Genomic DNA, 13500 nt, shown 5'->3' with positions numbered 1-13500 from the left:
ATTAACCTACGCTGTTGTTAAAATAATCTTAGGGCTGCACCATAGCCAACAAAATCCTGGAATCTCACCATCTCACTTAAGGTTGTTTTTTCTATCCTGCACTCCCATTTTTTCCTAAATGCATGGCCCATAATTCCAAAGACCTTAATACCCCAGTGAGTTATATAGACTGTCAAGCTGGTGTTTTAATCTGGCACAGGACATAATCTCAAAAAATGAAACAGCAGAATAAGTCATCTGGTAATTGTATCCTTGTGCCCTAATAAGCTCTGTGGAAATGGGATGCTGCTGTGTGAGCCAATTTAAATGGAGTCATTTTTGGTCTTTTGTTAAGATTGTAGTGTCCCTGTCAGATGCTACCCATGATCTGTGAAAATGAGCTGTACTTCAACTCACCTCCATATATATATATTTTTGAAGTGCAGTGACAGAGATTGGGGCATATAGCTCACATCTGCCAGCGATCTCGGACTGACATAAACCTACTCCTTTCCTCAAACAAAGTGCTCTAAACTCATGTCTGTATTCATAATGATGACAGTCTTGGTATCTTTTTTTTAACTAATAGTCTCATGGTATCTTTTCCAACTAATTAGCTAGTGTCTGCATTATATTCACCCCATATTAACAGTGATGTTTGTCATCAAAACATATCTGTCCTTATTGTAGACACTGTCTATATGTTTTTTAAAAAAGAAAAGCATCTAAATCTTTTGTTCAAAACTGTCAAATTTCTTCCAGCATTGGATCCCATTGCCAGATTTTAGTTCAGAGGGGATTTTTACTATTTAAACAACAGGTAAACAGATTAGAATTGGATGCACTGTGTTCTGCCTCTGCTCATGGAGACTAGAGAGCATTTCATAAACGAAGCTGAAGTGACATTTACTGTATGCTACTCATCAAGGGGTGCCAACAGATGCTATTGCTGTTCCATATTTTTGGTAAATGTTTAACTGGGAACTCTTGGAAGGGCAATATCTTATTTGTTACTTTCCTAGCAGTTGGGACAAAAATGGACCATAAAACCGAAGGCTTGTTCTTGGGATCCAATTTCTACCTTTTATAATTTTCTTCACTTGTTGAAGTTCATAAAGCTTGTCTGTCTTTCCTTCCTCATAGAATCATAGAATATCAGGGTTGGAAGGGACCTCAGGAGGTCATCTAGTCCAACCCCCTGCTTAAAGCAGGATCAATCCCCAATTAAATCATCCCAGCCAGGGCTTTGTCAAGCCTGACCTTAAAAACTTCTAAGGAAGGAGATTCTACCACCTCCCTAGGTAACACATTCCAGTGTTTCACCACCCTCCTAGTGAAAAAGTTTTTCCTAATATCCAACCTAAACCTCCCCCACTGCAACTTGAGACCATTACTCCTTGTCCTGTCCTCTTCTACCACTGACAATAGTCTAGAACCATCCTCTTTGGAACCACCTCTCAGGTAGTTGAAAGCAGCTATCAAATCCCCCCTCATTCTTCTCTTCTGCAGACTAAACAATCCCAGTTCCCTCAGCCTCTCCTCAAAAGTCATGTGTTCCAGACCCCTCATCATTTTTGTTGCCCTTCGCTGGACATTTTCCAATATTTCCACATCCTTCTTGTAGTGTGGGGCCCAAAACTGGACACAGTACTCCAGATGTCGAATAGAGGGGAACTATCACGTCCCTCAATCTGCTGGCTGTGCCCCTACTTATACATCCCAAAATGCCATTGCCCTTCTTGGCAACAACAGCACACTGTTGACTCCTATTCAGCTTCTCGTCCACTGTCGCCCCTAGGTCCTTTTCCGCAGAACTGCTGCCTAGCCATTCGGTCCCTAGTCTGTAGCGGTGCATGGGATTCTTCCGTCCTAAGTGCAGGACCCTGCACTTATCCTTGTTGAACCTCATCAGATTTCTTTTGGCCCAATCCTCTAATTTGTCTAGGTCCCACTGTATCCTATCCCTACCCTCCAGCGTATCTACCTCTCCTCCCAGTTTAGTGTCTTCTGCAAACTTGCTGAGAGTCCAATCCACACCATCCTCCAGATCATTTATAAAGATATTGAACAAAACCGGCCCCACGACCAACCCTTGAGGCACTCCACTTGATACCAGTTGCCATCTAGACATGGAGCCATTGATCACTACCCTTTGAGCCCGACAATTTAGCCAACTTTCTACCCACCTTATAGTGCATTCATCCAGCCCATACTTCTTTAACTTGCTGACAAGAATACTGTGGGAGACCATGTCAAAAGTTTTGCTAAAGTCAAGAAACAATACATCCATGGCTTTCCCTTCATCCACAGAACCAGTAATCTCATCATAGAAGGCGATTAGATTAGTCAGGCATGACCTTCCCTTGGTGAATCCATGCTGACTGTTCCTGATCACTTTCCTCTCGTGTAAGTGCTTCAGGATTGATTCCTTGAGGACCTGCTCCATGATTTTTCCAGGGACTGAGGTGAGGCTGACTGGCCTGTATTTTCCAGGATCCTCCTTCTTCCCTTTTTTAAAGATGGGCACTACATTAGCCTTTTTCCAGTCGTCCGGGACTTCCCCCGATCGCCATGAGTTTTCAAAGATAATGGCCAATGGCTCTGCAATCACAGCCCCAACTCCTTTAGCACTCTCGGATGCAACGCATCTGGCCACATGGACTTGTGCACATCCAGCTTTTCTAAATAGTCCTTAACCACTTCTTTCTCCACAGAGGGCTGGCCACCTACTCCCTATGCTGTGTTGCCCAGCGCAGCAGTCTGGGAGCTGACCTTGTTCGTGAAGACAGAGGCAAAAAAAGCATTGAGTACATCCTCTGTCACTAGGTTGCCTCCCTCATTCAGTAAGGGGCCCACACTTTCCTTGGCTTTCTTCTTGTTGCCAACATACCTGAAGAAACCCTTCTTGTTACTCTTAACATCTCTTGCTAGCTGCAGCTCCAGGTGTGATTTGGCCCTCCTGATTTCATTCCTACATGCCCGAGCAATATTTTTATACTCTTCCCTGGTCATTTGTCCAATATTCCACATCTTGTAAGCTTCTTTTTTATGTTTAAGATCCGCAAGGATTTCACCGTTAAGCCAAGCTGGTCGCCTGCCATATTTACTATTCTTTCGACACATCGGGATGGTTTGTCCCTGCAACCTCAATAAGGATTCTTTGAAATACAGCCAGCTCTCCTGGACTCCTTTCCCCCTCATGTTATTCCCCCAGGGGATCCTACCCATCAGTTCCCTGAGGGAGTCGAAGTCTGCTTTCCTGAAGTCCAGGGTCCGTATTCTGCTGCTTACCTTTCTTCCCTGTGTCAGGATCCTGAACTCGACCAACTCATGGTCACTGCCTCCCAGATTCCCATCCACTTTTGCTTCCCTTACTAATTCTTCACAGTTTGTGAGCAGCAGGTCAAGAAAAGCTCCCCCCCTAGTTGGCTCCTCCAGCACTTGCACCAGGAAATTGTCCCCTACATTTTCCAAAAACTTCCTGGATTGTCTGTGCACCGCTGTAGTGCTCTCCCAGCAGGTATCAGGGTGATTGAAGTCGCCCATGAGAACCAGGGCGTGCGATCTAGTAGCTTCTGCAAGTTGCCGGAAGAAAGGCTTATCCACCTCATCCCCCTGGTCCGGTGGTCTATAGCAGACTCCCACCACTACATCACTCTTGTTGCTCACACTTCTAAACTTAATCCAGAGACACTCAGGTTTTTCTGCAGTCATGCTGCTCCCTTACAATTCAGTGCTACTCCCCCACCTTTTCTGCCCTGCCTGTCCTTCCTGAACAGTTTATAACCATCCATGACAGTACTCCAGTCATGTGAGTTATCCCACCAAGTCTCTGTTATTCCAATCACATCATAATTCCTTGCCTTCACCAGGACCTCCAGTTCTCCCTGCTTGTTTCCCAGGCTTCTTGCATTTGTATGTAGGCACTTGAGATAACCTGCTGATCGCCCCTCATTCTCAGTATGAGCCCTCCCCTCACAGACGCTCCTGCCTGTGCTTCCTCCTGGTATCCTGCTTGCCCACTTACCTCAGGGCTTTGGTCTCCTTCCCCCGGTGAACCTAGTTTAAAGCCCTCCTCACTAGGTTAGCCAGGCTGCTCGCAAAGATGCTCTTCCCTCTCTTCGTTAGGTGGAGCCCGTCTCTGCCCAGCACTCCTCCTTCATGGAACACCATCCCATGGTCAAAGAATCCAAAGCCTTCTCTCTGACACCACCTGCGTAGCCATTCGTTGACTTCCACGATTCGACGGTCCCTACCCCGGCCTTTTCCTTCCACGGGGAGGATGGACGAGAACACCACTTGCGCCTCAAACTCCTTTGTCCTTCTTCCCAGAGCCACGTAGTCCGCAGTGATCCGCTCAAGGTCATTCTTGGCAGTATCATTGGTGCCCACGTGGAGAAGCAGGAAGGGGTAGCGATCCGAGAGCTTGATGAGTCTCTGCAGTCTCGCCGTCACATTGCAAATCTTAGCTCCTGGCAAGTAGCAGACTTCTCTGTTTTCCTGGTCAGGGTGGCAGATAGATGACTCAGTCCCCTTGAGGAGAGAGTCCCTGACCACCACCACCCGCCTCCTTCTCTTGGGAGTGGTGGTCGTGGAACCCCCAACCTTAGGACAGCGCATCTCATGCCTTCCAACCAACCTCACTGCTTGCCTGCCTCCCTTTCTAAATTTACTCTTATCTAAACCTCATCTATTGTTTATACAGCACCAATAACTACAATATTGAGTTATGCTCTCTCCCTCAGCACACCAAAATGTACTGGATTATATTTCTTTTGTATATATAGATGCATGATGAGATGCTCCATCAAGTCCAAACAAGGACTTGAAATTCTGAAAAATGCAATGTCACCAAATAGTTAAACCCAGAACTGCACTTTAATATTTGTCTACAAGACTGACAATGAATAATTAATATGTAGAGGTGTACAAATTGCATCCAATAAACTTGTTTATCACTGGCTATGATCATAACTAGATTAAGTATCCCATTTTATATATAACAGGAAACCAGTGGAAAAAGATGCGTTTCTGGAATAAATATTCTTGCAGTTAAAATTCTTGTACAGGTGGTGTGTTTCTTTTCATCCCTGTGTGAAGGTACAATATGGATATCTTATAACTATGAGTAATCCTATTACTGAGCAAGTCACTAGTTCTAGACTGTTGGGGCAAAAGTCCGGTTTTTCCTCTTTTCACCTAATTGACCTTTTTCCCAGGTCTCATGCTATTCTAATACTGGGCGCATATCCTTTTTCTGGTGTTTAGAGCTACAGAAGCTGTGTTTTCTGTAAGTCTTGTATGCATAGTCCTTTTGCCAAAAAGGAAACTTGTTCAGTCAGATTGAAGGATGTCTCTTTATGGATGTCCATGCAAGTTACACAAGGATTGTTCAGTTTCCAAAGAAGAGCTATTGAGTCTGACAGCTGAGCATGATTGAATTCAGGAAGCAGTAGAAGTGTTGGAAGTCCAAGTCATAAATGTCTTGGGCTGCACAGTGAACCCCCAGCCAAGGGGCACTTTGTGACTAGCATTCAGAGCTCTGCTATGGAAATTTTTGGCTGTCCCATGCTGAAGGAGGTGTTCCTCATTAATAGAGAAATTAAAGAAGATATTTTGATAGCTGTCCTGGCAGCCAGGGCAGAAGTTCTGTGCGAAATTCTAATTGTGGTATTTGTGATGGTGAATCCCATCTGTGTTGAAATTTAGCTAAGATTAGGTGGAAGATATTGTTTCTGCATCTCAGCCACCCTGATGAAGACAGCTGGACAATATATGAAGCTCAGCCAATCATGAAACTTCTGAGCACACTGAGCATAGAAATGTTTTTAAAAGCTTCCCCATCGTCCGTCTCAAAGAATAGGCATGTCATGAATAGTAGACTGAGGCCATGTGTACACTGAAGCTTATGGCAAACTCAAGTTACGTCGGCTTACAGCTGCCACAGTTAGTATGTCACTTGTGTGTGTGCATGCTTGGCTCCTTGTGTTGATTGTACGCACCATGGCAGGGTATACCAGGCGTGCTTGTATAGATTCAGAGTGCCGTGCACTATGGGTAGGTATCCCACTGTGCAACTTGCCACTGTTAGGCGCATTGCCTTTTGGGAAGTTTTGGAAATGCATGATGGGGCCAAAACAGGTTGCTCAGGGGTTATTGGGAGCATGGGGTCAACATCCCAATTTGCAACTGTCTCAATCCATAATGTTGTCTGTATCCCACAATTTTCATGTCCTTTTTTCAAAATCCCACCAACCTGCACAGCCCTCTGTCTGCCATCTCTGATGGGAGCATGGAGTCTGCACAGCTCTGCACTATTTTCATGAGCGTTTCAAGCACAGGTCACTTGATCTTGGAATATTTGCAGAGCCACAAAAACCATATGAGTGGAGAACATGAACATTTCTTGGAAGACAGATGGCTGTGGGACACAACGAGAACCAATTCAAGGTTGTTGGTGGCATTCATGGTGCAACTGCAGATGATGGAATGCCACTTCTGAGCCCAAGAAACAAGCACTGACTGGTGGGATCTCATCGTAATGAAGGTTTGGGATGATGACCAGTGGCTGCAGAACTTTTGGATGCCAGAGCTCACGTTCCTGCATCTGTGTGCTGAGCTTGCCACAGCCGTGCGGCGCAGGGATACCAAAATGAGAGCTGCACTGACAGTGGAGAATTGAGTGGTGATTGCACTGTGGAAACCTGGTACCCAAGTTTGCTACCAGTCAGTTGGGAATCAATTTGGAGTCAGGAAATCCACCGCAGGGGTCGTTGTCATGCAAGTGTGCAGGGCCGTTAACCATTTCCTGCTACCCAGGACTGTGACTCTGGGCAAAATGCGGGACATAATGGATGGATTTGCAACAGTAGGACTCCAAAACTGTGGTAGAGCGATAAATGGCACACACATCCCTGTTTTGGCACCTGACCACCTTCCACAGAGTATGTCAACAGAAAGGGCTACTTTTCTATGATTATGCAAGCATTGATGGATCACTGAGGATGATTTACCGATATCAGTGTGGGTTGGTCAGAGAAAGTGCATGACACTGACATCTCTAAGAAAACAGGACTGTTCAGAAAGCTACAAGTAGGGACTTTCTTTCCCAATTGGCGGATTACCGTTGGGAATATTGAAATGCCAATAGAGATCCTGGGGGACTCCAGCCTACCCCTTGCTCATGAAGCCATACACCACCTGTGACTGAGAGCACCCGTGTATGCACACCCTACACACTATTATAATACTCTTTGTGCAAAATATGCCTTGTGAGGTATGATTTGAAAACTAATAACTTGCTGGTCAATAATATCATGGTGAAGTGTGTGTAGCAACATTATATGTAAAGTTATGAATTCCCCCTGAATGATGGTGGCACATGTTCAAACCCACATAGCTCTGATTAGACATAATCAGTCGAGCAGTTCTGAAACAAAGAAGTGTGTGTTTACCTCAATTTACATATAAGTTATAAACAGGGTCCTCAGACAGTCAGACCAGGAAGACAGGAGACCAGGAAAATCTGCATTTCAGCAAACCGAGATGAGAAGAAACAGCATGCTTCCTATTTCGCTGTCAGACACCATGTTGCCGCCTTTACTGTTTTGAATAAACTTTGCTTTGGGGGTTAACCTTTGGAAACATGCATCTCAAAGTGGGGACTGGACTAAAAAGTGAGGGGCAAAAACACCCAAAGTTATCACTCTCCGTCCATCTCCTTTTTCACCTAGAAGATAAAAGAAACAGCTGTTGGACTTGGGGAGCAGATCCTGGCCTGACGGTTTGGTCTGCAGTGTTACTGGAAACATGTGATAAGGGCACCTTGAACCAGTTTAAGTTTAGTAAGCGTTTCATCTTTATTTCTCTTGTAACGATTTCTGACTGTAATGCATTATATTTGTACTCACTTAAAACCTGTCTCCTTGCAGGTAATAAACTTGTTTTATTTTTTAATTAAAGTTCAATCCAGTGTTAATTGTTTGGGTAACTTCATTTAACGTAGCAGACTGTTGTATGTTGATCCCCTTAGAGGGGCAACGGGCCTAATGTATCTGGACTGTCCAGGAGAGGGCTGGATGGTGCAGAACACGTTTTTTGGGGAAAATCCAGGCGTGGGAGCATGGTGGGGTCACCCTGAAAGTGTAACCAAGGCTAGTGGAAGCCACAGTATGACTGATATGTGGCTGGCAAGGTGCAGCTATACACAGACATGCATGCTGGCAGGCGGTTTGTGAGTGGCTCAGGTGGGAGTTACAGCAGCAAAGCATAGTGAGGCACCCACAGTTGCAGGGTAGGTGGTGATACAGCCCCCCACTAGTCTGGAAAGTCATACTGGCTACCTGACAGCACCAAGGAATGATTCAACTAACGGCTGAAGCAGGTACAGAATGACAGTTGAATGTGCTTTTGGTCATTTGAAGGGTTGGTGGCATTGTTTACTCACAAGATTGGATCTCAAATGAAAAAAGTATCCCAATGGTTATAGCTGCCTGCTATGTCCTGCATAATATATGTGAAGCAAAGGGGGAAAGGTTTCCGCTGGGATGGAGAGCAGAGGTGCAGCACCTGTCTGCTGAATTTGAACAGCCAGATAACAGTGAGCCAGAATAGTGTGTGGTGTTGTAGTGTGCTCCACTTGGACCTGCTCTTTTGTGGTGTGGTAGGAATTGTGTGGTGATTGCTGTACATGTAGGACTCTAACAATGTCAATGTACCTATTAATTTTGTGACTGATCCTATGAATTGTGTGCGACTGTGCAGTAACAGGTAATTGGTTTCTTTCAGAACAGCTCGGCACTCGGCAGCATGTGTTGTGATCTAATAAAGATAATTTATGTTCCAAATAATAGGATTTATTCTGTAATAAAATCAGTGCAACAAAGGGCAATTTTAAACAAATACATTAAAAACGTAATAAAGTTTAATAAATTAAGTGAACAGAACTTATGAAGGGGAAAGAATATTCACGTCTATTTCAGGTACATATATACCAACCGTAGCTTTCATAGGTCAGTGTATGTGAAGCTCTGATTGTCTTTAATGTCCTCTGGGGTGGAGTGGTGGGGGTAGTGCAGTGACCACTGATGCCATGTGGAATGTTGAGGGGATGGGGGGTAGAGAGAGGTCCCGATATTGAGTTCTGTGTGCTGCAGAGGGAGGCTAACTACAGTTCCATTGGAGTCTGGAGCATCTGTGTTTGCTGCCTGAGAAGCCCCATTATATCCTAGTGCATCTCTCTCCCCTTTTCGTGATGGGACTCCTGAGCCTTTCTCCTTTCCACTCTTTCCTTCGAGGCTGTCCACAATGTCATCCTCCAGGCCCTGTGCTCACGATCCAGTGCATCACTGGCTTGCAGGATCTCATTGAACATGTCATACTGAGTCCTCGTCTTTCTCCTCTTTACCTGGCTCAGGCATTCTGCAGGTATGGAGGGGGAGACCCTGAAGGCCACAATGGCAGCAGTTGAAGATAAAATACACAGAGGTACCATTATCAGTATATTCACTACAGAAAGCAAAATTTAGGAAGCTGAATTCACTCCCCTTGCTCACCTAAAGTTTTAAGCACTACATTTTCACGTCTGCTTGGGATTGCTTGTGCATGGCACCAGCCATGATGAGTGTGGCCTGTCGGGGGGCCGGGAAAATGACGAGGGAATTGCTCAGCTGCATGATTCTAGTAGACTAGGGCAATGACATGGAATATTGTCATAGGTTTCCACAAACAGTGGTGATTTTAGCTGATATTTCACTCCTGAGGATAACAGAAGTGGAGAGAGTACAGCTGCTGCTGACATACCAGAGTCATTGGGGCCCAAATGCTGCTAGACTGTGTCCTATAATGGTGCCTGCTGAAGTTATCGCTGAACGGTGAGGGACAGTGTTCTACCTCAGAGGAAGAAATAAGGCAGCCCTCCTCAGAAACCTTCAGCAGAGGATTGCAGAGTACCTCCATAAAAGTTTCATTGAGACCTCTCAGGAGGTTTCAAGGGATATCCCTGTGGATTTAAACAAACAGCTCTGAATGGCCACCCTGCCTAAGTAGAGGAGAATGAAAAGCAGAAAGCAACTCTACCTCTCTTGGTTGTACCACTACCTATTCTAGCATGAGTATATTAATGAAAAGACAAAAGTTGTATCTTGCTGCTTTGGGTTGCTATCCCTGTAATTGAAAATTCATCTGCATACTTACCTGAGTATCCTTCCCTTGCATCGGGCTTGATTGGCAGGACAGGCTGGACTCTGGTGGAGTTAAAACGAGGGCCTGACTTCCTGTGCGGCTGGATCCCCTGCTTGCCTGTCCTCCATACTACTCCTATTCCTCATCCACAGCCACCTCCTCGCTGTTCACGGCAGGAGCTTGTGACTTGGCAGGTTTGCAGCTTGGCACTGGATTGCTTGTTGGCCTCCCTGACTTTCTGGTATGCCTTCCGTGGCTTTCACGTGGCACTGCTGCTGATTCCTGTTGTACCCCTTCTCATGCGTCCCCCGAGGAATCTGCTCATAGATGTCAAAATTTCTACAGATGGTTTGGAGCTGTTCCTGCACAGCTGCTTCTCTCCACAGGCCCATTCTAAGCAGGAGCGTCTATTCCAAACAGGAGTGTGACTGGAGCATGTAGCTGGCACGGTCAGTAGGCCAGTTACATGCAACAACTGAGAGCTGCTAAGTGTGCTCACCAAGCCGGGCAATCAGGAAAAACTATTTCAAAAATTTGCCGGGCTCTAAAGGTAAGGGAGGGAAGACTTCTGGTCTTGGTGATGCCTGGGCAGTGGAGTTCACAATGATGACCAGAGTGATCATTGTGGAACAGGTTTCAGAGTAGCAGCCGTGTTAGTCTGTATTTGCAAAAAGAAAAGGAGTACTTGTGGCACCTTAGAGACTAACCAATTTATTTGAGCATAAGCTTTCGTAAGCTACAGTGAGTTGAAGTGAGCTGTAGCTCACGAAAGCTTATGCTCAAATAAATTGGTTAGTCTCTAAGGTGCCACAAGTACTCCTTTCTTTTGCATTGTGGAATAGCTGCTGAAGTACAGTTAGGATTGACATATATAGCGCATTGTCTACACACGCTCTGCATCAACCTAAGTATGTCAACTGAGACTCTACTCAGCATAGGGAGGTTGGGTTACTATGTTGGTGCAATGGGGCACTTATAGTGGTGGGAGACCAATTTAAATGTAGATACAGGCACAACTAGGTCGACATAAGCTGCTGTGCGTCAACCTAACTGTGTAATCCACTGGGCCTGAGACGGCATCATTTTAATTGTGCTGCATAATATGAGATCTCTATACAGAACGCATGCAGATCAACTGTGGAAAGTGTGATTATTCCTTCTTTTCAGCAATGTATAGTGCACATACTAGCCTATTCCAAGGGTTGAGGGATATACTGTCAGAAATGTCACTTGTCTGCTGTGGGTCCTGAGCAAAGGACCTTTAGTTGCTCAGCTGCATCTATCTAGTCAGTGAAGTAAAGCATACCTGGCGCAAGCTAACAAGATAGTCCTTGATCCTGAAAACTATCTAGAGGCCTCGAAACCCAGGGTCACATGTGAGAGAGACACATCATGCAGTGTGCTTCTTTACCTTCACCCAGTTGCACATTCTTTCTTTTTGGTTATATTCGGGCATAGCAATCAGCCCATGTTTGGTTTTTACAGCTCTGTTCTTCCCTCTGTCTGCGAGATCAACCCTCTACTACTCTTGCTCATTTCATTTCTGTTAAATGGCTTGGCCATTTCAGTTAAATAATCAAGCCTAAAAATATAGTGCAACTCTTCTTGCAGTGTCCTGCTTAGGTGGTTGCACTCATTATTTGAGAGCACTTGTGTGTGTGTGTACACACACACACAGAGCAGGCAGCATTGCTGAAATGGAAGTTCCTTTCCTTTTTTGTTGAGTGTCTGACTTGACCTCTGAGTATATATCACCAAGGAGTGGCATAAATACTTTCTCTGTCTTGGGCTATATATCTTTTGTCCAGAGGCCAGTCAAAAGGTGACTCCAGATAAATGAAATTTCAGCTTCTTGCCTGTCGGGCAAGCTGCTGACTTGCATTAAAAATCCTTCGTGAGGCTGACTAACCAGTGTGTCTGATCTGGAACATATAACAAAGATTGTTCTCCTCACAGACTTTTAACGTTAGAAGGGACCATCATAATCATGTAATCTTCCCTCCTGCACATTGCAGGCCACGGAACCTCACCCACCCAGGCCTGTAATAGACCCGTACCCTTCCTCAATCATCTTGTAATGTCTCTGAATAATAAAAAATGGGTGATTTCTCTGCCTGGCCCATTATTTTGCTAAATTCCTGCTCTGGCTCAACAGCCAATTACACCTCCATGCTGCTCTGAGGGAAGTGTATGTATGGCTCATTATATGCTTTTCCCCAAAGTGCAGTATGGGACATGACATAATGACATTTGAGTTATCTGAGCTGGATCAGTTTTCATTTCTTCTTCAGATCAGATATACCGGTCCATCAAATCACCCAAGACTTAAATACTGCTTGTCTTTGAGAGAGGGACATACAGGTGCACCATACAATATTTATTCTACTCTTAAACCCATCTTGGCTACAAAATAACACGGACAGCCACATTTTCATGTTGAGTATAAATCTTGCTTGAAAGAGGACAAGTCGTCCTTTTTTTTTCGGGGGGGGGGGGAGAACACCCAAATTTCCTAGCTTTGTATAACCTCTTGCAGGACAATGTTGGTAGTGTTGCTCATCCTCAACATTCTTACATAATTTTACTCTCATGTTGTCATCCTTTTCTGGTAACATGTTTGATTTATTCTCATGTTCCTCAGAGCCCTTCAAGATGCACAGAGAGGATGTCCTGTCTGATATGCTGCTACGTCCTTCTGGGGAGACTCGCCTACCATTCACAGAGCATTTTGAAGCTTCAGAAGAAGTTCATGGTATAATCCTCTATTGAATATGTTCGCGGGCTGCTGTTAACCAGGGGTTCAGTTTTCAGTTTCTATATATGGAATTGTGGGCTGTCTACAGAAATCCGTTAAACTGGCAATAATGTAAAATTTTACCTCCTTTCTTCTCCTGAGTCGTCTTTTGTAAACAGTGTTTTGGGCTTGAGCTCTCTCAACAGACCTGGTCTTTTATCCCCTTTTCGTCCTATTTTATTTTAATTAAAAAAAAAAGCTGAATTAAACTAAAGTCCAAACTTTAACTTCGTCTTCAAATGTTTTGTCCCCATTTGTGGGTTTTTTCACTTTCCAGTTTTCAACATTTGGACCATGGTCGCTTGAGAGCTTCTATAAGAATAGCTTATTTTGGAGTAGTATCTGAAAGGCACACAACTTCCCTTCCCCTGCCCAATAACATTTGATTAACTTTTTCTTGGTCTGTATCGCAGATCTAGTGCCTCTGAGTGAATTAACAGGTAGGTTTATATACAGTATAGACTCATGTATACATTATTTTGTGATGAAAATAAAGTACATTGCTCTGTAAGTTAATGGACCTAATGAAATAAGTTTGTGTTGGA

General features: G+C 44.6%; 1 protein-coding gene across 9 annotated transcripts in view; it reads left to right on the top strand.

Moving 5' to 3' along the window:
- Window positions 1-13500, top strand: part of MAP4 (microtubule associated protein 4) — a 274912-nt gene that overhangs the window by 156439 nt on the left and 104973 nt on the right. For all 9 annotated transcript variants that reach the window (XM_048837267.2, XM_048837273.2, XM_048837274.2 and 6 more), the window contains exon 6: window positions 12803-12913. In XM_048837267.2, the coding sequence (XP_048693224.2) occupies window positions 12803-12913 (111 nt within the window). The remainder of the gene's footprint in view (window positions 1-12802; window positions 12914-13500) is intronic.

Source organism: Caretta caretta, chromosome 2 (assembly GCF_965140235.1).
Source record: "Caretta caretta isolate rCarCar2 chromosome 2, rCarCar1.hap1, whole genome shotgun sequence".
In the NCBI taxonomy this organism is placed as follows: domain Eukaryota; kingdom Metazoa; phylum Chordata; order Testudines; family Cheloniidae; genus Caretta; species Caretta caretta.
This window is presented reverse-complemented; position numbering and strand designations above follow the sequence as displayed.